Raw genomic sequence first — 27,397 nt, 5'->3', positions numbered from 1 at the left:
TCACATATATCTATCCTAAGATAATAGGAAAGATGGAGTGGGGGGGGGGGGCTTTATCTGCTGACGGTCTTCTATGTTTCTGTTAGGATCTGCCTATGCTGTCCAAAAACAAGAGGAAAAAAAAACTAGTGTTTAATAGAATAAAATATAGAATATACTAAGATTAATTTTGGGTTCTTATTAAGCAAATCTGACAGATTCATATGTACCTGGTCAGGGACTCTTATTAAAGACGGGATTCCAGTAACCTGATTGGCTTTGTTGTGTGCAGAGCTGCAGCGCATGCAGCATTGTCACTTAGATCTCTCAGGGTACAGAAGCAAATAAAAAAAAATATCACAAAAAGTTCAGATTCCAGCAAATCCAAATTTTTGTTGAAATTAAGAATAAATCTGATTCCTACAGAACAGATTCAGTACTTGAGGGATTAGGGTTGGATAATCGATGGGATTATCCACAGAAATGAATGAAGGCAATCTCGGCAGATCAGCCTATAGGACGGTAACTGCACATCCAGACTGCACAGAATAGGAGAAGCTGACATGTATTTTGTTTTATTTTAGGCTTTTAGGCTTTTTTACATTTTTATTGCATCTTTATTCATAACCTTGATACATTTAGCAAAAACCTAATTTTCCCAAATGTGAGATTCCCTGTAACCAAATCTGTCTGTTTTTGTGCTAAGACTGCGTATTCTTGACGCCCTCCACACCTTCTTTCATTAGTGCTACTGGTGAATATCTGATTAGGCATTCCTGTTAGGTCGCTACAATTACTACCTGCTGGGCTGACAGTCTCTTGGAACACAATTGAATTTACCTGCATGCATGCTTGTGCCGTAGCCATATATTATGTTGTCATTTTAGATGTCCTTGAGTAAATGCAAACACCCATGTGAACCTATTACGCCCAACTAGTAAAATGCTGATTTTTTTTTTCTTTGTCCTTCTCTTCCAGTCTTTGCTTTGAATTCCGCATCCTCGGGAGGTGATAACGCCAAAATGTCTCTGATGAGCAAGTATAAGGAAAGCATGATCTCGAACAACCCAGGGGACCCCAACAACCAGCCCACCACCCTGCTGTCACATGGGGCTTCCATCCAGCATAAAAGAATCAACAGCAAGTCGCGAGGTGCCCGCGTGTGAGAGAGTCTGCGTGGGTGTATTTCTCCCATTGCGTAAATGCTGTTTTTGCTAATTAATTTCACTACATATGTTGAGCCCCGTGCAAGAGAAAATCTGTGTGTGTGCAAGACGGGTTGGTTCTGGTCTTTCTGATATCTGTGTGTATTTCTGGTAGGCTCTAAAGTTTTGTGTATACGTGTTCACTATATACATGTTACCTCTTATACTCTAGGAGACTTTTCTAAGTGGCCGTCCACCTGTTCTTGCGCGTCAGGTTGCATTAATAAACTATGTTTATTTCAACCTTTTTGTGTGACTTTGTTAGTACCGTCACGAGTGTACTTGTATGAATTGTGCCCTCAGCTCAGTTGACAGTAGGGATCATTGATCCCCATGGGAAATCATTAGTTGGGTTATACTTTATCCAAAAGTTTGGGTCCCGCTAGTAGATTTAGAGTTGTCATCCTTAAAGGGTTTTTTCCAGGGAGCAGATAAAGTCGTGTTGCTCCACTTTCTCTCTCTGGCCATTTCAGAAGAATACCTTCCAAGACCAAAGAGGCCAATGCATGTCAGGAGCATTGCGTGCAGGCAAAGCCACAACCGCCCAGACAGAGAAGATCCAAGGCATAACCGCGAATGGTTCCCAGTAAAGGACACCGCTTTTGCTGACAATATCCTAATTGTCTCTAACACCCGGGTAGTCCTCCCTTACATCCTAAACATATTCAAAGAATTTGGTGCGATAAGCAATTTTAAAATTAATTTTTATAAATCCAAGATTTTAAACATCTCTTTTTTCTCAACTACAACAAAAATCCTTCAATAAAAGGCGTCCTTAACTAAATCGCCCAAACTTTCTTCTCCGCCAACACCCCCCCCCCCCCACACACACACACACAAAGAACTACATGAAAACATACATAGTCCCACAATTATTATGTTGACTGCTAACAATCTCCATCTTAATTCCCTGCTGTTTCTTCTCATGATTAAGAAAATCTTTTCTGACTTCCTGTGAGCCAGGAGACGACCCTGATTGCCCCACAGATTACTCATACTAAGAGGTATAGGCCTTCCGGGGCTTCAAATGTATTATAAAGCGATTCATCTCAGTAGATGGATCTCCCTAACTCGACCTCAGGATCAAACTTTACTCATCTGATTAGATTAGATTAGATATCCGATGGGTTGGAAGGGTTAATCTGGTCTCTACTCCTGGGCACAAAAATCCTACCTACTCTAGGCCCAACAATAAAAAGGCACAATTAAAGTCTTTCAACAATTTATGTCCTCCTTCCTCACTGAACTTTTTGCAAAGTTCGGTTAAGCAGGCGGCCGCACATAAAAAAAACAACAACTTGTCCACGCTCCTGTGGTCTTCTCCTCCAGTCTTCTGAGTCTTCAGCCCATTGAGCCAATCACGGACTCAGATGGGACAACGTCAAGGCAAGTGATTACCTGAATGGGCTGTCACTCTAGAGATAAGAGGGACAGCCCGCTCAGCCAATCAATGGCTGACTGGGACCTACAGCACCCGTGGCCAGAGATTGGCTTAGTGGACTGTCACCTATAGCCCAATGGAACCGGCTGTCATCATACATAGACCTCACTAAGACCCATAATCAAATGTGGAAATTAAAGTTAGAGAGGCTTATAGAACTAATTTTACAGACCCGGATACATTATTTCCCACTACAACTAACTACAGGTCAAATTCTTAAGCTCAGCCACATTTAGCGCCAATCTTCTATCCCCTAAACGTAAACTCCCATCTTTGCCTGACTCGTCCTGGCTAGATGACCTTTTTCTCCTTCCAAAGCTAGCACGAAAAACTTGTTATTTACCAGAAATTGTTACTAGGTGTATTCCGGCTTTTTACTCGTCGTCTTTTAAAGTTTGGGTGACCAAGATGGAACATTTCTATAGAATGGAAGAGCTTGCTAGCTGGGCACCACGGCAAAAATATCAAGAATCCCTCTTTACCCAACCTCCACACCGTAACACACCACCTCCAATCTACCCTGCCAGACCCCGATACTATATGGTATATATAAAGGTTACATGAGTTATCATCCACAATCCTATACATTATTTACCAGGACTCTACATAGCTGTTTCTTCTGATGGACACTACCCTTGGATTTTGCATTTTCTTCCATACTGTTTTCCTCTTTATTCTTAAAATAAATTCAAAATAAAAAAAAATTTGATAACAAAAAAAACTCAACCCCACCCAACATCCAATAGGGTCTGTAATTTGTAGCAACATGCGTAACACCAGGCAGCTATAGGACATCAGGTACGGTGGGGATTTGGCTGCACACAATGCTCCCGGCATGCACCTACCCATCTGGGAAACTAGATGACCAGAAGGAGGAAGTGACCGAAGGGAATTAAGAAGCCACAAAACTAAGTTCTGCAGCCTCGTCATTGCCGGTCGGGCAGTTTCCTGCATTTATTAGCAGCTGTCCTGTCCACTAGAATACAATGCACAGAATGGCGCAGCTGGTTTAAGCATCTCAGAAAAGAAGATATAGTATTTAGAGGGGCTGTCCGGTTACAGTAGACGGCTGAAGCCCACTGCTCCCCATCGCTCACTTACTGACATTCCCATCCCGTCAGCCTTCCTACACGTGGAGGGGCGGCTCCCAATAATCACATGGCCGAACACTATGTCAGATAGCATAGTTATTGGACATCGCACATGGACGTGTTTTCGACCGCAAACAATGATGGGACTTAGACCCGCCCCCCAGAAATGAAGGCGTCTCCACGCCGGGGAACAGAAGACTTAAGCCATCTACTGCTAACCAGACAACCCCATAAATGTCAAATATGACCCCCCCATATATATTGTATCTCCTGTAGAACACTGTATGGACGGTTATGCTTCCCTTCTTGTTGCTGTTAGTGAATGATGCCCTGATGTATACGCTGGACCCCATCTCTGCCCTAATGTATACGGTGCCCCCCATCTCTGCCCTGATATGCTGCCCCCGTCTCTGCCCTGATGTATACGGTGCTCCCATCTCTGCCCTAATGTATACACTGCCCCCATCTCTGCCCTGATGTATATGCTGCCCCCCGTCTCTGCCCTGATGTATACGGTGCCCCCCATCTCTGCCCTGATGTATATGCTGCCCCCCGTCTCTGCCCTGATGTATACGGTGCCGCCATCTCTGCCCTAATGTATACACTGCCCCCATCTCTGCCCTGATGTATACGGTGCCGCTATCTCTGCCCTAATGTATACGGTGCCCCCCATCTCTGCCCGGATGTATATGCTGCCCCCGTCTCTGCCCTGATGTATACGGTGCCGCCATCTCTGCCCTAATGTATACGGTGCCCCCCATCTCTGCCCTGATATGCTGCCCCCGTCTCTGCCCTGATGTATACGGTGCTCCCATCTCTGCCCTAATGTATACACTGCCCCCATCTCTGCCCTGATGTATATGCTGCCCCCCGTCTCTGCCCTGATGTATACGCTGGCCGCTATCTCTGCCCTAATGTATACGGTGCCCCCCATCTCTGCCCGGATGTATATGCTGCCCCCGTCTCTGCCCTGATGTATACGGTGCCGCCATCTCTGCCCTAATGTATACGGTGCCCCCCATCTCTGCCCTGATGTATATGGTGCCCCCCGTCCTTGCCCTGTTGTATACGGTGCCCCCCATCTCTGCCCTAATGTTCACACTGCCCCCGTCTCTGCCCTGATGTATACACTGCCCCCGTCTCTGCCCTGATGTATATGGTGCCCCCCATCTCTGCCCTGATGTATACGGTGTCCCCCATCTCTGCCCTGATGTATACACTGCCCCTGTCTCTGCCCTGATGTATACGGTGCCCCCCATCTCTGCCCTAATGTATACACTTCCCCTGTCTCTGCCCTGATGTATACGGTGCCCCCCATCTCTGCCCTGATGTATATACTGCCCCCCGTCTCTGCCCTGTTGTATACGTGCCCCCCATCTCTGCCCTAATGTATACACTGCCCCGTCTCTGCCCTGATGTATATGGTGCCCCCCATGTCTGCCCTGATGTATACACTGCCCCCGTCTCTGCCCTGATGTATATGCTGCCCCCATCTTTGCCCTGATGTATACACTGCCCCCATCTCTGCCCTGATGTATACACTGCCCCCATCTCTGCCCTGATGTATACACTGCCCCCGTCTCTGCCCTGATGTATACACTGCCCCCGTCTCTGCCCTGATGTATATGCTGCCCCCGTCTCTGCCCTGATGTATACACTGCCCTCGTCTCTGCCCTGATGTATATGCTGCCCCCATCTCTGCCCTGATGTATACGGTGTCCCCCATCTCTGCCCTGATGTATACACTGCCCCTGTCTCTGCCCTGATGTATAAGGTGCCCCCAATCTCTGCCCTGATGTATAAGGTGCCCCCGATCTCTGCCCTGATGTATACGGTGCCCCCGATCTCTGCCCTGTTGTATACGGTGCCCCCCATCTCTGCCCTGATGTATACGGTGCCCCCCATCTCTGCCCTGATGTATATGGTGCCCCCCATCTCTGCCCTGATGTATATGGTGCCCCTCTCTGCCCTGATGTATATGGTGCCCCCCATCTCTGTCCTGATGTATATGGTGCCCCTCTCTGTCCTGATGTATATGGTGCCCCTCTCTGTCCTGATGTATATGGTGCCCCTCTCTGTCCTGATGTATATGGTGCCCCTCTCTGCCCTGATGTATATGGTGCCCCCCATCTCTGTCCTGATGTATATGGTGCCCCTCTCTGTCCTGATGTATATGGTGCCCCCCATCTCTGCCCTGATGTATATGCTGCCCCCCCCATCTCTGCCCTGATGTATATGCTGCCCCCCCCCCCCATCTCTGTCCTGATGTATACGGTGCCCCCCATCTCTGCCCTGATGTATATGCTGCCCCCCCCCATCTCTGCCCTGATGTATATGGTGCCCCTCTCTGTCCTGATGTATATGGTGCCCCCATCTCTGCCCTGATGTATACACTGCCCCCGTCTCTGGCCTGATGTATATGGTGCCCCCATCTCTGCCCTGATGTATATGGTGCCCCCCATCTCTGTCCTGATGTATATGGTGCCCCCCATCTCTGCCCTGATGTATACACTGCCCCTGTCTCTGCCCTGATGTATATGGGGCCCCTGTCTCTGCCCTGATGTATATGGGGCCCCTGTCTCTCCCCTGATGTATATGGGGCCCCCGTCTTTCCCCTGATGTATATGGGGCCCCCGTCTTTCCCCTATTGGTAGATGCTGAGAGAACAGTCAGGTGTGTTGGATTTCATCATGTCGGATCCTGATCTTCCTGTTGCGGACACCTGCAGGGATGCTCGGCTTCATTGTGCTGTGTATGTTGGGACGGGATAGATGTGTATTATGTGTCGCGAGCTGAAAGGGGTATTACAGCCGGCAACACTTATCCCCCATCCACAGCAGTGGAGCTCAATGCCTGATCGCGGGTGGTCCGAATGCTGTAATTGTCTCTGGCAGTTCCTATAGAGAATGAATGGAGCAGTGGTGTGCATGGGACTCCGGATCACTCATACAATACTCTCCATTATGTCTGTCAATGTTACCTGACTAAGACTCAGCCTAGCGGGCGCTAAATTACATGGCATGATGGGGAGGGGGCATTGTTAGGCTCCCTGCTGCCATAAAATCCCATCCAGACCTTAGTGATCACCTGTCCTGGATGCCGATGGAGTGAGAGCATCTAAGGGGTTAAACTACAAGGATCAGCGGATGCTCTGCTCCTGCTAGAGGAGTTGAGCCGCTGCCATCCAACACATTAGCTTCCATGATATTCGGCACAAGAAGCCGGTGCCAGACTGTTCCCGCCCTGACGACAAAAGACGAATAATGGTCATGAAGGGGATATATTGCGGCTCCAGACAGCTGGTTAGCTTTCAGGTCAGAACCGCCAGCGCTGAAGAGGCTGCCTGTTCCATGGAGGCAAGCCATGTTTTACGGGGAAGGGGGAGGGCGGGTCCCATTGCAAAGGGGGAGGGCGGGCCCCATAGAAGGGGGAGGAAGGGCCCCATAGCAGGGGAGGGCGAACCCCATAGAAGGGGGAGGAAGGGCCCCATAGCAGGGGAGGGCAAACCCCATAGCAGAGGAAGGGCAGACCCCATAGCAGGGGAAGGGCGGACCCCATAGCAGTTGCATTGTCTGCCTTCATGGTAGCTACACCAGTGCAGCCTTAGGGATACATCCATCTTCTGCAGCCACCGGAAATCAAATGCCTCACGCTCAGGTTTGGATGGACATGTTTGAGGTTCACTCATCTCTCATCATAAACCTTTGCATGCTCTTTGGAAGGTTGACAGCAGGCATTATGGGTGGTCTTGCATCAAGTCTTGCCCATGGACGTGCTGTGTTATACTAAAGTGCTGCGGAATCTGTTGGTGCAATACAAATAATTATTCTTATTATTGTTATTATTATTATTGGTGCCTCCATTCAGCCTCTGTGCGCTCGGCTCTGCTACATCATGCACGCAGAGTCATATCTTTATACAATACAGACGATGGTCCTTGTGTGTTCCGGAGAATAGGTGACCTTGTTTCCCAATACAATGACATTGTTCTATAGTCAGTGACTGTAGGCGACAAGGCCACTTCTTCTCTGAGACAGTTGTGACTTATGACGGCCTATATGTGCCATGCATACATTACCGTCCCATGATTCCTGCTGCTGTATATTTTGTCACTTCAGCCCAACTGGGACTCGCGGCACAGTATCCCCATCTCCCCATGTAAATGTGTCTACATAATAAAGTCAATTACCCTGCGAGTGGTCGGAGCCTTATGAGTTACAGAGTAATGGAATATAGATGAGTCCGTATATGTGTATGTTACTAGGAAGACTGGAGGCCTGGTGTTTCAAGGAGAAAGCCTTCCTTCATATTATAGAGAGATGATGTCGGCGGCTGAAAGTGGACACTTGAGCCTTCAATGCAGTCTCTGTGGTATAATGGGATTTTTATAATGGCAGCTGCTTATATTATTCCCAAATACACATGTAAGGGTATAGAGCGGTATAGAGCGGTATTATAGTGTTATATCCGGAGGGTGAGGGAAATCATTGCCAGACAAAGCTCTGAAACTCGGCATGTCTGGTGCTGGACGGCCAGAGACTGAGCCCAATACCTATTACTTCCTCTGACAATCTCTGCAGGTAGAGATCAGCAGATCAGTCTGGTAGGAATCCAAATCTCACATGAAATTCATATTTGATAGAATCTGAACTTTTTGTGATTTCCCTCAGATTTGACCTTGCTCCTGTACACTGAGCAGCACAGAGGTCAGCGGCAATGCTGTATGGATAATGGCTTCCGCTTCTGCACCAAACCTGGCACTGGACAGGAGCAGGGACAAGAGCAGGGAAAGGAGCAGGGACAAGAGCAGGAAAAGGAGCAGGGAAAATAGCGGGGAAAGGAGCAAGGACATTGACAGGGATGGGAGCAGGGAAAGGAGAAGGGACAGGAATAGGAGCAGGGACAGGAGCAGGCAAAGCAGCAGGGAAAGGAGCAGGAACATGGGCAGGGATAGAAGCAGGAAAAGGAGCTCAAACAGGAGTATGGACAGGAGCAGGGAAAGGAGCAAGGAAGGATCAGGGACAGGGCTTAGGGAGAGGAGCAGAGACAGGAGCAGGGAAAGGAGCAGGCACAGGAGCAGGGAGAGGAGCAAAGACAGGGGCAAAATTAGGAGAGTGCAGACAGGGCTGGGGACAAGAGCTGGGCTTAGGAGCAGGGAAAAGAGCCAGGGACAGGAGTTGCAGCAATTTAGACACTTTCAAATCCAAGTTGGATGTCAAAGGACCTTAAGCTTGTATTTGTTAGTGCAGTGAAAAACTCTTGTTCCACTAAATAAATAGTATACACAGAATACAAGTAAAGGTGTGTATAGTCACCAGATAACTAGTGCACTCGGCACTCTGATAACTAGTGCACTCGGCACTCTGATAACAAGTGCACTCGGCACTCTGATAACTAGTGTACTCGGCACTCTGATAACTAGTGCACTCGGCACTCTGATAACAAGTGCACTCGGCACTCTGATAACCAGTGCACTCGGCACTCTGATAACCAGTGCACTCGGCACTCTGATAACCAGTGCACTCGGCACTCTGATAACCAGTGCACTCGGCACTCTGATAGGTAGTGTACTCGGCACTCTGATAACCAGTGCACTCGGCACTCTGATAACAAGTGCACTCGGCACTCTGATAACAAGTGCACTCGGCACTCTGATAACAAGTGCACTCGGCACTCTGATAACAAGTGCACTCGGCACTCTGATAACCAGTGCACTCGGCACTCTGATAACAAGTGCACTCGGCACTCTGATAACCAGTGCACTCGGCACTCTGATAACAAGTGCACTCGGCACTCTGATAACCAGTGCACTCGGCACTCTGATAACAAGTGCACTCGGCACTCTGATAACAAGTGCACTCGGCACTCTGATAACAAGTGCACTCGGCACTCTGATAACAAGTGCACTGGGCACTCTGATAACCAGTGCACTCGGCACTCTGATAACTAGTGCACTCGGCACTCTGATGACTAGTGCACTCGGCACTCTGATGACCAGTGCACTCGGCACTCTGATAGGTAGTGCACTCGGCACTCTGATAGGTAGTGTACTCGGCACTCTGATAGGTAGTGCACTCGGCACTCTGAAACCAGTGCACTCGGCATTCTGATAACCAGTGCACTCGGCACTCTGATAACCAGTGCACTCGGCACTCTGATAACCAGTGCACTCGGCACTCTGATAGGTAGTGCACTTGGCACTCTGATAACCAGTGCACTCGGCACTCTGATAAGTAGTGCACTCGGCACTCTGATAACTAGTGTACTCGGCACTCTGATAACTAGTGCACTCGGCACTCTAAGTAGTGTACTCAGCACTCTGATAGGTAGTGTACTCGGCACTCTGATAGGTAGTGCACTCGGCACTCTGATAGGTAGTGTACTCGGCACTCTGATAAGTAGTGCACTCGGCACTCTGATAGGTAGTGTACTCGGCACTCTGATAAGTAGTGTACTCGGCACTCTGATAAGTAGTGTACTCGGCACTCTGATAAGTAGTGTACTCGGCACTCTGATAGGTAGTGCACTCGGCACTCTGATAGGTAGTGCACTCGGCACTCTGATAAGTAGTGCACTCGGCACTCTGATAGGTAGTGCACTCGGCACTCTGATGACTAGTGCACTCGGCACTCTGATGACCAGTGCACTCGGCACTCTGATAGGTAGTGCACTCGGCACTCTGATAGGTAGTGTACTCGGCACTCTGATAGGTAGTGTACTCGGCACTCTGATAGGTAGTGCACTCGGCACTCTGATAACCAGTGCACTCGGCATTCTGATAACCAGTGCACTCGGCACTCTGATAACCAGTGCACTCGGCACTCTGATAACCAGTGCACTCGGCACTCTGATAGGTAGTGTACTCGGCACTCTGATAAGTAGTGTACTCGGCACTCTGATAGGTAGTGCACTTGGCACTCTGATAACCAGTGCACTCGGCACTCTGATAAGTAGTGCACTCGGCACTCTGATAAGTAGTGTACTCGGCACTCTGATAACTAGTGCACTCGGCACTCTAAGTAGTGTACTCGGCACTCTGATAGGTAGTGTACTCGGCACTCTGATAGGTAGTGCACTCGGCACTCTGATAGGTAGTGTACTCGGCACTCTGATAAGTAGTGCACTCGGCACTCTGATAGGTAGTGTACTCGGCACTCTGATAAGTAGTGTACTCGGCACTCTGATAAGTAGTGTACTCGGCACTCTGATAAGTAGTGTACTCGGCACTCTGATAGGTAGTGCACTCGGCACTCTGATAGGTAGTGCACTCGGCACTCTGATAAGTAGTGCACTCGGCACTCTGATAGGTAGTGCACTCGGCACTCTGATAGGTAGTGTACTCGGCACTCTGATAGGTAGTGTACTCGGCACTCTGATAGGTAGTGTACTCGGCACTCTGATAGGTAGTGTACTCGGCACTCTGATAGGTAATGTACTCGGCACTCTGATAGGTAGTGTACTCGGCACTCTGATAGGTAGTGTACTCGGCACTCTGATAGGTAGTGCACTCGGCACTCTGATAACCAGTGCACTCGGCACTCTGATAACCAGTGCACTCGGCACTCTGATAACCAGTGCACTCGGCATTCTGATAACCAGTGCACTCGGCACTCTGATAACCAGTGCACTCGGCACTCTGATAAGTAGTGCACTCGGCACTCTGATAACTAGTGCACTCGGCACTCTGATAAGTAGTGCACTCGGCACTCTGATAAGTAGTGTACTCGGCACTCTGATAGGTAGTGTACTCGGCACTCTGATAAGTAGTGCACTCGGCACTCTGATAGCTAGTGTACTCGGCACTCTGATAGGTAGTGTACTCGGCACTCTGATAGCTAGTGTACTTGGCACTCTGATAGGTAGTGTACTCGGCACTCTGATAGCTAGTGTACTCGGCACTCTGATAGCTAGTGTACTCGGCACTCTGATAGCTAGTGTACTCGGCACTCTGATAGGTAGTGTACTCGGCACTCTGATAGGTAGTGTACTCGGCACTCTGATAGGTAGTGTACTCGGCACTCTGATAGGTAGTGTACTCGGCACTCTGATAGGTAGTGTACTCGGCACTCTGATAGGTAGTGTACTCTTACTACTTATTACCGCCAGCCTCAGAGCAGTGTATGGTGCTACCATGTAGACTCCTGTGTTGCTCCCTCCCTGGTACACTCACTAACATAAAGAAAGAAGTCTCTGTGTGACTTGTAAGCGACACTAAGACTCCGTTTGAAGTGATATTTTTCCCACCTGTCAGCGTTAGTGATATCAATGACACAAGCTGTATTACCCTTTTAATGAATAATTAAGGTGCACGAGGGATCGGCATTTTTTCTATTTATAAAAAGCTTCTTATAAATGTTAATCTCTGTCTCCAAAATGAATATCTTGGCTGGCTTGTGGGAGAGAGGCTAGCATTATCTCAGCTTGGTGCCCTTTAATTGCTTCGCCTGTTATATCAAAAAAGCAAAGGCTGCTGGAAATAGAGCGCATGTTGTTCTTCAGGATACAGAAGGGACAGATCCCCCAGATATACGTGAGGGGGGGGGGGGATATGTATATGTGGAATGGAGGAGAGAAATCCTGGAGCTTCTATAGGCTATGTGTTTTATGTGCATAAACAGTGGTACCTTGGTGTAAGAGTAACTTGGATTGAGAGTGTTTTGCTCACAGTTTTTCAAAATAGTAACTTGGTGTAAGAGCTCCCTGTACTGAGTGGGAGAGGGAGTGGGGGAGGGGCAGGGTCTGCATAGCGGGTCTACAGCCCTGTACTCTGACCCAGGAAGTCTCCCTCACCCTCACCACTTCAGGCTGGGGCTCACATCGGGGGACAGGACTGTGGAGGTAATCTCTCCATAACTGTAACCCCTCTCTCCCCGGACAGAGAGTGCTGCTATACTGTGCTCACCCTATACCCTGCTCATTCCTTCCTGCTCCCTCCAGTCTCTGTCAGCCCTTGTGTTTCCCATCCTCTCCATTCCTGCTATAATGTGCCTGCACTCACACTCAGCTATTCAAACTCAGCTATATACACTGCTACTATAATGCGCCTGCACTTACACTCAGCTATACACACTGCTGCTATAATGTGCCTGCACTCACACTCATTTATACTCGGCGGTAATTTACATGGAATCTTCCTAGTGATGGAGCGTTTTTGCCCTCATTGTTCCGGGCTGCTGCCATGTTCCCGGCTTATCACCGGTGATTTACATGGAATGTTCCTAGCGATGGAGCGTCTACTCCCTCATTGTTCCGGGATCCTTGAGTGACCTTTCCACACCAGGTTTTGCTCTTTGTTGCTTAAAGAATGATGACAGCTTTCAATGTTCCTCCAAATGGAAGTGGATGTGTATTGCTCGGAGCCCCCTCGATGCTCCCACCCAGACGCAGAGGCCTCATTGCACCTGGAGCTCCACTATGACATTGTGCTCACAGGAAACTAACCCTTTCCCACCTCATTGGTTTTTATTATTCTGCCTTTCTTTTATTTTATTTTTAAAGTGGAACAAATCCGCAGGTGAGACGACTCTAACCTGCTGATATGTCCCTATTGCACAGGAGACGCTGAGGAGGAAGGTAAGTGTCTTATAGCATGTCTCTTATAGCATGTCTCTTATAGCGTGTCTCTTATAGCGTGTCTCTTATAGCGTGTCTCTTATAGCGTGTCTCTTATAGCGTGTCTCTTATAGCGTGTCTCTTATAGCGTGTCTCTTATAGCGTGTCTCTTATAGCGTGTCTCTTATAGCGTGTCTCTTATAGTGTGTCACTTATAGTGTGTCTCTTATAGTGTGTCTCTTATAGTGTGTCTCTTATAGTGCGTCACTTATAGTATGTCTCTTATAGTATGTCTCTTATAGTATGTCTCTTATAGTATGTCTCTTATAGTGTGTCTCTTATAGTGTGTCTCTTATAGTGCGTCTCTTATAGTGCGTCACTTATAGTATGTCTCTTATAGTGTGTCTCTTATAGTGTGTCTCTTATAGTGTGTCTCTTATAGTGTGTCTCTTATAGTGTGTCTCTTATAGTATGTCTCTTATAGTATGTCTCTTATAGTATGTCTCTTATAGTGTGTCTCTTATAGTGTCACTTATAGTATGTCTCTTATAGTATGTCTCTTATAGTGTGTCTCTTATAGTGTGTCTCTTATAGTGTGTCCCTTATAGTGTGTCCCTTATAGTGTGTCTCTTATAGTGTGTCTCTTATAGTGTGTCCCTTATAGTATGTCTCTTATAGTGTGTCCCTTATAGTGTGTCTCTTATAGTGTGTCCCTTATAGGATGTCTCTTATAGTATGTTTTTTATAGTGTGTCTCTTATAGTGTGTCTCTTATAGTGTGTCTCTTATAGGGTGTCTCTTATAGCGCGTCACTTATAGTATGTCTCTTATAGTGCGTCTCTTATAGGGTGTCTCTTATAGCGCGTCACTTATAGTATGTCTCTTATAGTGCGTCTCTTATAGGGTGTCTCTTATAGCGCGTCACTTATAGTATGTCTCTTATAGCGTGTCTCTTATAGTGTGTCTCTTATAGCGCGTCACTTATAGCGTGTCTCTTATAGCGTGTCTCTTATAGTGTGTCTCTTATAGTGTGTCTCTTATAGTATGTCACCTATAGGATGTCTCTTATAGCATGTCTCTTATAGTATGTCTCTTATAGTGTGTCTCTTATAGTGTGTCTCTTATAGTGTGTCTCTTATAGGGTGTCTCTTATAGTTTGTGTCTCTTATAGCGCGTCACTTATAGCGTGTCTCTTATAGCGTGTCTCTTATAGTGTGTCTCTTATAGTATGTCACCTATAGGATGTCTCTTATAGCATGTCTCTTATAGTATGTCTCTTATAGCGTGTCTCTTATAGCGTGTCTCTTATAGTCTGTCTCTTATAGTGTGTCTCTTATAGCGTGTCTCTTATAGCGTGTCTCTTATAGTGTGTCTCTTATAGTGTGTCTCTTATAGCATGTCTCTTATAGTATGTCTCTTATAGCGTGTCTCTTATAGTGTGTCTCTTATAGTGTGTCTCTTATAGTGTGTCTCTTATAGCGTGTCTCTTATAGTGTGTCTCTTATAGCATGTCTCTTATAGTATGTTACCTATAGGATGGCCCTTACCTTCCTCCTCGGTGCTGTTCCCGTGCAGTTAGTCGTATGCTCCATGGTCCGGTGTGAGTGTAAGGGTTCAGGTGGATAGCTGAGTAATGTTGGGGTGACGTTACTGTACAGAACTCAGCTGTACAGAGCTCCCCCGCTGCTCCGGCTCTGTCTCCCCCGCTGCTCCGGCTCTGTCTCCCCCGCTGCTCCGGCTCTGTCTCCCCTGCAGCTCTGTCTCCCCCGCAGCTCCGGCTCTGTCTCCCCCGCAGCTCCGGCTCTGTCTCCCCTGCAGCTCTGTCTCCCCCGCAGCTCCGGCTCTGTCTCCCCCGCAGCTCCGGCTCTGTCTCCCCCGCAGCTCTGTCTCCCCCGCAGCTCCGGCTCTGTCTCCCCTGCAGCTCTGTCTCCCCCGCAGCTCCGGCTCTGTCTCCCCCGCAGCTCTGTCTCCCCCGCAGCTCCGGCTCTGTCTCCCCCGCAGCTCTGTCTCCCCCGCAGCTCCGGCTCTGTCTCCCCCGCAGCTCCGGCTCTGTCTCCCCCGCAGCTCTGTCTCCCCCGCAGCTCCGGCTCTGTCTCCCCTGCAGCTCTGTCTCCCCCGCAGCTCTGTCTCCCCCGCAGCTCCGGCTCTGTCTCCCCCGCAGCTCCGGCTCTGTCTCCCCCGCAGCTCTGTCTCCCCCGCAGCTCCGGCTCTGTCTCCCCCGCAGCTCTGTCTCCCCCGCAGCTCCGGCTCTGTCTCCCCCGCAGCTCTGTCTCCCCCGCAGCTCCGGCTCTGTCTCCCCCGCAGCTCTGTCTCCCCCGCAGCTCTGTCTCCCCCGCAGCTCTGTCTCCCCCGCAGCTCTTTCTCCCCCGCAGCTCTGTCTCCCCTGCAGCTCCGGCTCTGTCTCCCCCGCAGCTCCGGCTCTGTCTCCCCCGCAGCTCTGTCTCCCCAGCAGCTCTGTCTGCCCCGCAGCTCTGTCTCCCCCGCAGCTCTGTCTCCCCAGCAGCTCTGTCTCCCCCGCAGCTCTGTCTCCCCCGCAGCTCCGGCTCTGTCTCCCCCGCAGCTCTGTCTCCCCCGCTGCTCCGGCTCTGTCTCCCCCGCAGCTCTGTCTCCCCCGCAGCTCCGGCTCTGTCTCCCCCGCAGCTCCGGCTCTGTCTCCCCCGCAGCTCCGGCTCTGTCTCCCCCGCAGCTCCGGCTCTGTCTCCCCCGCAGCTCCGGCTCTGTCTCCCCCGCAGCTCCGGCTCTGTCTCCCCCGCAGCTCCGGCTCCCCCGCAGCTCTGTCTCCCCAGCAGCTCTGTCTCCCCCGCAGCTCTGTCTCCCCCGCAGCTCTGTCTGCCCCGCAGCTCTGTCTCCCCTGAGCAGCTCTGTCTCCCCAGCAGCTCTGTCTCCCCTGAGCAGCTCTGTCGCCCCCGCAGCTCTGTCGCCCCCGCAGCTCTGTCTCCTGTAGCCCCTCCTGGTCACACCACTCCTCAGCTCAGGTCACGGCCTTTGCCCTCCAGCACTGGACTCTTCTCCCTACAGGAACTGGGTTTGTCCCACTTCCTTTGTCTCAGGCTTTTTCTTCCCCAGTTACCTCTGTTGCTCCCAGCTGGGAACTGGCTCCCTCTGCTGGACGGAGGTGATAACAGCCTATAACGCCTCTATGCTAGGGTGGGTTCACACTGAGGATAAACCTCGGAATTCCGTCAGCTGTCCGTGCGCACGGCCACGCGCCTTTCCGCCGGCTCCATAGACACCATTCTATGGGCCGGCTGATTCCGCATTCCGCCAAGAGAACGGACATGTCACTTCTTTTGGTGGAATGCAGAATCAGCCGGTTCATATAATGGTGTCTATGGAGCCGGCGGAAAGGCGCGTGGCCGTGCGCACGGACAGCTGACGGAATTCCGTGAAGTTTATCCGTGAGAATTCCGAAGTGTGAACCCACCCTAATACTGCAGCAGAACCTTCTGGCATTACATGAGCAGGGCCCGCCCCCATGGCACTGATCTGCCCCCAGCCGCCCCGCCCATTTCTAATGATAATGAATGGAGCAGGTCAGCCAGGGGCGGGGAGGAGGGAAAGAGACAGACTATAAGAGACATCCTATAAGGGACACACTATAAGAGACACGCTATAAGAGACATACTATAAGAGACACACTATAAGGGACCCACTATAAGAGACACGCTATAAGAGACACACTATAAGAGACATACTATAAGAGACATACTATAAGAGACATACTATAAGAGACGTACTATAAGAGACATACTATAAGAGACATACTATAAGAGACGTACTATAAGAGACATACTATAAGAGACAGACTATAAGAGACATACTATAAGAGACACACTATAAGAGACATACTATAAGAGACACACTATAAGAGACACACTATAAGAGACATACTATAAGAGACATACTATAAGAGACACACACTATAAGAGACACACTATAAGAGACACACTATAAGAGACACACTATAAGAGACACACTATAAGAGACACACTATAAGAGACATACTATAAGAGACACACTATAAGAGACACACTATAAGAGACATACTATAAGAGACACACTATAAGAGACACACTATAAGAGACACCCTATAAGAGACATACTATAAGAGACATACTATAAGAGACACACTATAAGAGACACACTATAAGAGACACACTATAAGAGACGTACTATAAGAGACACACTATAAGAGACATACTATAAGAGAGTGGCGTAGCTACCATGAAGGCAGGGAAGGCGACTGCTATGGGGCCCCTGCAGGAAGGGGGCCCAAGGAAGCCTGCCCTACCTTCATGCTAGGTACCGACCACTGTACCCCCAGGGGTCCTGAGAGGAAGAGGGACCCCCACTGCACTGTTCAGCACCCTCACTGTAGTGCCGGGTGTGCGGGCTGAACAGAGGAGCAGGACCTGCCAGGTCCTGCACGGCACAGGAGAGGAGTGACCCAAAGGTCCTGAATACTTCTATGTGAAGATCAGCCCGGACTACAGGAGGAGGAGGGGGGGAGCCTGGGAGCTGTAAGTGCTGTGTATTTGTGTCAGTGAGTGTATATATGTATCTGTGGGTATATGTATATGTCAGTGAGTGTATATATGTATCTGTGTATATATGTATATGTCAGTGAGTGTATATATGTATCTGTGTATATATGTATATGTCAGTGAGTGTATATATGTATCTGTGGGTATATGTATAGGTCAGTGAGTGTATATATGTATCTGTGGGTATATGTATATGTCAGTGTGTGTGTATATATGTATCTGTGGGTATATGTATATGTCAGTGAGTGTATATATGTATCTGTGTATATATGTATATGTCAGTGTGTGTATATATGTATCTGTGTATATATGTATATGTCAGTGAGTGTATATATGTATCTGTGGGTATATGTATAGGTCAGTGAGTGTATATATGTATCTGTGGGTATGTGTGTGTGTGTGTATGTATCTATATGTGTGTGTATGTATCTGTGGCTATATGTGTGTGTATATCAGCAATGTCTGTAGCACTGGTGTATATGTGTGTTTGTGTATGTCAGCAATGTCTGAAGTGATTGACAGGTTTGCTCCCAAAGATGTTCTGCAGCAGCTTCTATTAATGTTGGGCTCTAATAAAAGAACCCACCACTAATATCTGCTGCATTTTCTTTTATTTCTGGTTAAGTATTTCTTATTACACTGAGATGATTTCCCGGTGTACAGTCTATTCATGGTGTATACATCTGTACTAATGTCATCACATTACAGCGTATATATGTGTGTATGTCAGTGGCGTATCTGTATATATGTTAATGGTGCCTCTGTGTGTGTATATGTGCGTCATTGTCTGTGTTTGGCGAGGGGGGAGGGGCGTACAGGATTCATGGGGCCCCGTACAGTTTTTTGCTATGGGGCCCCATGAATCCTAGCTATGCCCCTGCTATAAGAGACACACTATAAGAGACACGCTATAAGAGACACGATATAAGAGACACACTATAAGAGACACACTATAAGAGACATACTATAAGAGACACACTATAAGAGACACCCTATAAGAAACATACTATAAGAGACACCCTATAAGAGACATCCTATATAAGACATACTATAAGAGACACGCTATAAGAGACACACTATAAGAGACATACTATAAGAGACACCCTATATAAGACATACTATAAGAGACACGCTATAAGAGACACACTATAAGAGACACCCTATAAGGGACACGCTATAAGAGACACACTATAAGAGACACCCTAAAAGAGACACACTATAAGAGACACACTATAAGGGACACACTATAAGAGACATCCTATAAGAGACACACTATAAGAGACACCCTATAAGAGACACACTATAAGAGACACACTATAAGGGACACACTATAAGAGACACGCTATAAGAGACATACTATAAGAGACATCCTATAAGAGACACACTATAAGAGACACACTATAAGAGACACACTATAAGAGATGTACTATAAGAGGCATACTATAAGAGACATACTATAAGACACACTATAAGAGACACACTATAAGAGACACACTATAAGGGACACACTATAAGAGACACGCTATAAGAGACACACTATAAGAGACACACTATAAGAGACACGCTATAAGAGACACGCTATAAGAGACACACTATAAGAGACACACTATAAGAGACACACTATAAGAGACACACTATAAGAGACACCCTATAAGAGACACACTATAAGAGACACACTATAAGGGACATACTATAAGAGACACGCTATAAGAGACACCCTATATAAGACATACTATAAGAGACACCCTATAAGAGACATACTATAAGGGACACACTATAAGAGACACACTATAAGAGACACTATAAGAGACACCCTATAAGAGACACCCTATAAGAGACACACTATAAGAGACACACTATAAGGGACACACTATAAGGGACATACTATAAGAGACACACTATAAGAGACACCCTATAAGAGACACCCTATAAGAGACACACTATAAGGGACACACTATAAGAGACACCCTATAAGAGACACACTATAAGGGACACACTATAAGGGACACCCTATAAGAGACATACTATAAGAGACACACACTATAAGAGACACACAATAAGAGACACACTATAAGAGACACACTATAAGGGACATACTATAAGAGACATACTATAAGAGACATACTATAAGAGACACACACTATAAGAGACATACTATAAGAGACACACTATAAGAGACACACTATAAGAGACACATACTATAGGAGACACACTATAAGAGACACATACTATAGGAGACACACTATAAGAGACACACTATAAGAGACATGCTATAAGAGACACACTATAAGAGACACACTATAAGAGACACACTATAAGAGACACACTATAAGAGACATGCTATAAGAGACACACTATAAGAGACACACTATAAGAGACACACTATAGGAGACACACTATAAGAGACACACTATAAGAGACACACTATAAGAGACACGCTATAAGAGACACACACTATAAGAGACACACTATAAGAGACATACTATAAGAGACATACTATAAGGGACACTATAAGAGACACACTATAAGGGACATACTATAAGGGACACACTATAAGAGACATACAATAAGAGACACACTATAAGAGACACTATAAGAGACATACTATAAGAGACACACTATAAGAGACACACTATAAGAGACACACTATAAGGGACACACTATAAGAGACATACTATAAGGGACACACTATAAGAGACACACTATAAGAGACACACTATAAGGGACACACTATAAGAGACACACTATAAGAGACACACTATAAGAGACACACTATAAGAGACACACTATAAGAGACACACTATAAGGGACACTATAAGAGACACACTATAAGAGACACACTATAAGAGACACACTATAAGAGACACGCTATAAGGGACACGCTATAAGAGACACACTATAAGAGACACACTATAAGAGACATACTATAAGACATACTATAAGAGACACATACTATAGGACACATGCTGTAAGGGACACACTATAAGAGACACACTGTAAAAGACATACTATAAGAGACATATTGTAAGAGACATGTTATAGGAGACATACTATAAGAGACAGACTATAAGACATCTCATAAGAGATACACTATAAGACACGCTATAAGAGACATACTGTAAGAGACACACTATAAGAGACATACTATAAGAGACATACTGTAAGAGACATACTATAAGGGACACACTATAAGACACACGCTATAAGAGACATACTGTAAGAGACACACTATAAGAGACATACTATAAGAGACATACTGTAAGAGACATACTATAAGGGACACACTATAAGAGACACACTATAAGAGACACGCTATAAGAGACATACTATAAGGGCCCGGGCTGAGATTTGGATTGTGCTGTATGGAGGGGTCCGGGCTGAGATTTGGATTGTGTTGTATGGAGGGGTCCGGGCTGAGATTTGGATTGTGCTGTATGGAGGGGTCCGGGCTGAGATTTGGATTGTGTTGTATGGAGGGGTCCGGGCTGAGATTTGGATTGTGCTGTATGGAGGGGTCCGGGCTGAGATTTGGATTGTGCTGTATGGAGGGGTCCGGGCTGAGATTCGGATTGTGCTGTATGGAGGGGTCCGGGCTGAGATCCGGATTGTGCTGTATGGAGGGGTCCGGGCTGAGATTTGGCAGTGGGCTCCTGGGCCTTTAGCTACATCCCTCAGAGGGAGTATCCACAAGCTTTGCAGCAGAAAGTAAACTCCAGTCCAGAGAAATGCTGTGAAATCTTTGTATATTATGAAGCCGCGCAGGGAAAAGCCAACAATCCGCACTTCATCTCCGTCCTAACATCCCAAGAAGCTGAGATGGAAACTGAAGCAGAATCCTAAGGCTCAATTTGCTGTGAATGGTAGAAGTCAGGCCTGAGGACTTTGCTTCCTTGTGTCTGGGCTCAGTGGGGGATAACTGTGCGCTGGGTGGTCTTCATGTTTCTCATTCTCTTTTATTGAATCTGGAGGGACTGCGGCGCTGCCACTTGCTTTTTCTTCACCAAGATTCGAAACGAGAAAAATATCACTGATAATGTGGCTGTAAATACCTGGAGATTTGCTGCTGACTAGATTCAAGGACTGCGGATATGGTAGCATGATAGATATATGATATATGATAGTGTGATAGATATATGATATATGATACTGTGATAAATATATATGATAGATATAAGATATATGATAGTGTGATAGATATATATGATAGATATATGATATATGATAGTGTGATAGATATATGATATATGATACTGTGATAAATATATATGATAGATATATGATAGATATAAGATATATGATAGTGTGATAGATATATATGATACTGTGATAAATATATATGATAGATATATGATAGATATAAGATATATGATAGTGTGATAGATATATATGATACTGTGATAAATATATATGATAGATATATGATAGATATAAGATATATGATAGTGTGATAGATATATGATATATGATACTGTGATAAATATATATGATAGATATATGATATTGTGATAGATATAAGATATATGAGGAGTGCAGTGTATACAGTATGGGGGTAACCTGCAGGGAAAGTGTATACAGTATGAGGGCAACCTTCAGGGGGGGTGTATACAGTATGGGGGCTACCTGCAGGGGGGGAGTGTATACAGTATGAGGGCAAGCTGCAAGAAGGGGGGGGGGGGGAGTGTTTACAGTGCGGGGGCTACCTGTAAGGGGGGGGGAGTGTATACAGTATAGGGATTACCTGCAAGGGGGGGTATAGAGTATGGGGGCTACCTGCAAGTGAGGGCAGTGTATAGAGTATGGGGGCTACCCAAAGGGGTGGGGAGTGTATACAGTATGGGGGCTACCTGCGGGAGGTGGAGTGTATACAGTATAGGGATTACCTGCAAGGGGGGGGGGTATAGAGTATGGGGGCTACCTGCAAGTGAGGGCAGTGTATAGAGTATGGGGGCTACCCAAAGGGGCGGGGAGTGTATACAGTATGGGGGCTACCTGCAGGGGGGAGTATATACAATATGGGGGCTATCTGCAGGGAGGGAGTGTATACAGTATAGGAGTACCTGCAAGGGGGGGGGGGGTGTATACAGTATGGGGATTACCTGCATGGGGGGGGGTTAGAGTATGGGGGCTACCTGCAAGTAGGGGCAGTGTATAGAGTATGGGGGCTACCCAAAGGGGTGGGGAGTGTATACAGTATGGGGGCTACCTGCAGGGAGGGAGTGTATACAGTATAGGAGTACCTGCAGGGGGGGGAGTGTATACAGTACGGGGGCTACCTGCAAAGGGGCGGGGGGTGTATACAGAACAGGGGCTACCTGCAGGGGGGGGGGGAGTGTATACAGTATTAGAAACTTTGAAACCTCTTCTGAGTTGTCCTCAGCCAGAATGAATGGTAGTGCCTAAGAGGGACAGATTATGATGATGCAGGATTGTGTATGCTCTTATTATTATAAGCTGCAGGTTTCCTGCACCCACACCTTACTTATGGTCTGCAGTCGGCAGGGGGGGGGGGACTACACACTTCAGGTATACAGGATCCCAGAACTATACACTACAGGTATACAGGATCTCCACCAACTATATACTACAGGTATACAGGACCCTTCACCAACACTGTCAATGTTGTATATAACCAGGCTCAGCATAACACTACCAATGTTGTACATAACCAGGCTGTATATAACACTGCTAATGTTGTATATAACCAGGCAGTATATGACACTGCCAATGTTGTATATAACCAGGCTGTATATAACACTGCCAATGTTGCACATAACCAGGCTCAGCATAACACTACCAATGTTGTACATAACCAGGCTGTATAAAACACTGCCAATGTTGTATATAACCAGGCTGTATAAAACACTACCCATGTTGTATATAACCAGGCTCAGTATAACACTGTTAATGTTGTATACCAGGCTGTATACTATATAACACTAACAATGTTGTACATAACCAGGCTGTGTACTGTATAACACTGCCAATGTGGCATATAACCAGGCTGTATATTACACTGCCAATGTTGTATATAACCAAGCTGTATATAACACTGCCAATGTTGTATATAACCAGGCTGTATATAACACTGCCAATGTTGTATATAACCAGGCTCTGTATACAGTCTGATCACATGACATCTCAGTTTGGCTATTAGGTTTTTAGGATGTTTAAAGTTTTTAGTTTATTTCTAATGTGAATAAGCTACAATTTACATAAACAGTGCAGAACTGTCAGGTATATAGTGTACATAGGGGTATATAGGGCTCCTGGCGATTTCCACTTAAACAAAAAAAACAAGGGCATAGATTTGCCTCCTGGCCGACCTTGGAACAAATCTAATTAACACACTGACACCTTATACCTGGGCAGCGCCGGGTACATTTTCGAGTATATATATATATATTAGATGTGTGATAGATATAAGATATATGATGATGTGTCGATTTTTTTGGACCCAAATTTATTGTTATAATCCTGATTCAGGTTCCAGGTTGACTGCAACACAATTGTGGCACAAATTCCTTCATGAAATTCATTGTGTGATTAAATGGTGCAATAATTTTATTCTAGTATTTTTTCTTATGTTTTACTGCTTTAGGCCAAGATCACACACAGTATTTCCATCAGTGTTTCCGTTTGTATGTCTGTCAGTATTTCCATCAGTATTTCCATCAGTATGTCTGTCAGTATTTCCGTCAATGTTTCCGTAAGTATGTCTGTCAGTATTTCCATCAGTATGTCTGTCAGTATTTCCGTCAATGTTTCCGTAAGTATGTCTGTCAGTATTTCCATCAGTGTTTCCGTCAGTATTTCCGTCAGTATTTCCATCAGTACTTCCATCAGTATTTACGTCAGTATGTCTGTCAGTATTTCCATCAGTGTTTCCGTCAGTATTTCCGTCAGTATTTCCATCAGTACTTCCATCAGTATTTACGTCAGTATGTCTGTCAGTATTTCCGTTAGTATGTCTGTCAGTATTTCTGTCAGTATTTCCGTCAGTATGTCTGTCAGTATTTCCGTCAGTATTTCCATCAGTATTTCCGTCAGTGTTTCCGTCAGTATTTCCGTCAGTGTTTGAAGCCAAAATCAGAAGTCGAACAGAGGGTGAAAGATGATAATGGAAAATTTGCTCAGTTTGGCTACATTCCTACACCCTCTTTTTAAGCAAAATAAGGGACGTTCATTAACATTATTTGCGGCCGTCATTAATCTCTGGCTATATCCCCACACCATCTTTTTTTTCGGCCACTTGATAACCATCTTTTAGGATCGACGCAGTTTTGAGGCCAAATAACGTCAACTATGATTATACAAATAACGTCCTTATGAAATCACTGCTGCTATTTGGACTCAAAATGACAGCGAAAGGGACGATGTGTGAACATAGCCTAATAATACGCTGTAGTGAAGTCAATGGGAGATTGGCCATAAGCGCCCATGTAGGGGTAAGCGCCCATGAAGGGGTAAGTGCCCATGTAGGGGTAAGTGCCCAAATAAGGGTAAGCGTCCATGTAGGGGTAAGCGCCCAAATAAGGGTAAGCGCCCATGTAGGGGTAAGCGCCCAAATAAGGGTAAGCGCCCATATAATGCACCATATATAGAGATCTATGTTATCTCACTTACCCATCTCTTCCAGGGTTATTATAGCCCAGGAGTCTCCGCCATTGCTCAGCAGGATTATTATAGCCCAGGAGTCTCCACCATTGCTCTGCAGGGTTATTATAGCCCAGGAGTCTCCACCATTGCTCTGCAGGGTTATTATAGCCCAGGAGTCTCCACCATTTCTCTGCAGGGTTATTATAGCCCAGGAGTCTCCACCATTGCTCCGCAGGGTTATTATAGCCCAGGAGTCTCCGCCATTGCTCAGCAGGATTATTATAGCCCAGGAGTCTCCACCATTGCTCCGCAGGGTTATTATAGCCCAGGAGTCTCCACCATTGCTCTGCAGGGTTATTATAGCCCAGGAGTCTCCACCATTTCTCTGCAGGGTTATTATAGCCCAGGAGTCTCCACCATTGCTCCTCAGGGTTATTATAGCCCAGGAGTCTCCACCATTGCTCTGCAGGGTTATTATAGCCCAGGAGTCTCCGCCATTGGTCTGCAGAGTTATTATAGCCCAGGAGTCTCCACCATTGCTCTGCAGGGTTATTATAGCCCAGGAGTCTCCACCATTGTTCCTCAGGGTTATTATAGCCCAGGAGTCTCCACCATTGCTCCGCCGGGTTATTATAGCCCAGGAGTCTCCACCATTGCTCTGCAGGGTTATTATAGCCCAGGAGTCTCCCCCATTGCTCCGCAGGGTTATTATAGCCCAGGAGTCTCCGCCATTGCTCCGCAGGGTTATTATAGCCCAGGAGTCTCCGCCATTGCTCCGCAGGGTTATTATAGCCCAGGAGTCTCCACCATTGCTCCGCCGGGTTATTATAGCCCAGGAGTCTCCACCATTGTTCCTCAGGGTTATTATAGCCCAGGAGTCTCCACCATTGCTCCGCAGGGTTATTATTGCCCAGGAGTCTCCACCATTGCTCTGTAGGGTTATTATAGCCCAGGAGTCTCCCCCATTGCTCCGCAGAGTTATTATAGCCCAGGAGTCTCCACCATTGCTCTGCAGGGTTATTATAGCCCAGGAGTCTCCACCATTTCTCTGCAGGGTTATTATAGCCCAGGAGTCTCCACCATTGCTCCTCAGGGTTATTATAGCCCAGGAGTCTCTCCACCATTGCTCTGCAGGGTTATTATAGCCCAGGAGTCTCCACCATTGCTCTGCAGGGTTATTATAGCCCAGGAGTCTCCACCATTGTTCCTCAGGGTTATTATAGCCCAGGAGTCTCCACCATTGCTCCGCAGGGTTATTATAGCCCAGGAGTCTTCGCCATTGCTCCGCCGGGTTATTATAGCCCAGGAGTCTCCACCATTGTTCCTCAGGGTTATTATAGCCCAGGAGTCTCCACCATTGCTCCGCAGGGTTATTATAGCCCAGGAGTCTCCACCATTGCTCCGCAGGATTATTATAGCCCAGGAGTCTCCACCATTGCTCTGCAGGGTTATTATAGCCCAGGAGTCTCCACCATTGCTCTGCAGGGTTATAATCGGACAGGAGTCTTCACCATTGCTCCGCAGGGTTATTATAGCCCAGGAGTCTTCACCATTGCTCCGCAGGGTTATTATAGCCCAGGAGTCTCCACCATTGCTCCTCAGGGTTATTATAGCCCAGGAGTCTCCACCATTGCTCTGCAGGGTTATTATAGCCCAGGAGTCTCCACCATTGCTCTGCAGGGTTATTATAGCCCAGGAGTCTCCATCATTGCTCCGCAGTTATTATAGCCCAGGAGTCTCCATCATTGCACCGCACGGTTATTATAGCCCAGGAGTCTCCACCATTGCTCCGCAGGGTTATTATATCCCAGGAGTCTCCACCATTGCTCTGCAGGGTTATTATAGCCCAGGAGTCTCCACCATTGCTCTGCAGGGTTATTATAGCCCAGGAGTCTCCATCATTGCTCCGCAGGGTTATTATAGCCATGGGGTCTCTGCCATTGCTCCACAGAGTTATTATAGCCCAGGAGTCTCCACCATTGCTCCGCAG

The 27,397-nt window shown here is 47.0% G+C and overlaps 1 protein-coding gene across 1 annotated transcript in view; it reads left to right on the top strand.

The window, feature by feature from the left end:
• Positions 1 to 27,397, top strand: part of ASTN1 (astrotactin 1) — a 469,175-nt gene that overhangs the window by 261,356 nt on the left and 180,422 nt on the right. The window contains exon 4 of the mRNA XM_069981712.1: positions 958 to 1,131. Within this exon, the coding sequence (XP_069837813.1) occupies positions 958 to 1,131 (174 nt within the window). The remainder of the gene's footprint in view (positions 1 to 957; positions 1,132 to 27,397) is intronic.

This window comes from Dendropsophus ebraccatus, chromosome 8, assembly GCF_027789765.1.
Source record: "Dendropsophus ebraccatus isolate aDenEbr1 chromosome 8, aDenEbr1.pat, whole genome shotgun sequence".
Classification (NCBI taxonomy): domain Eukaryota; kingdom Metazoa; phylum Chordata; class Amphibia; order Anura; family Hylidae; genus Dendropsophus; species Dendropsophus ebraccatus.
The sequence above is the reverse complement of the archived record's forward strand: the minus strand, read 5'-3'. Positions and strand labels throughout refer to the sequence as shown.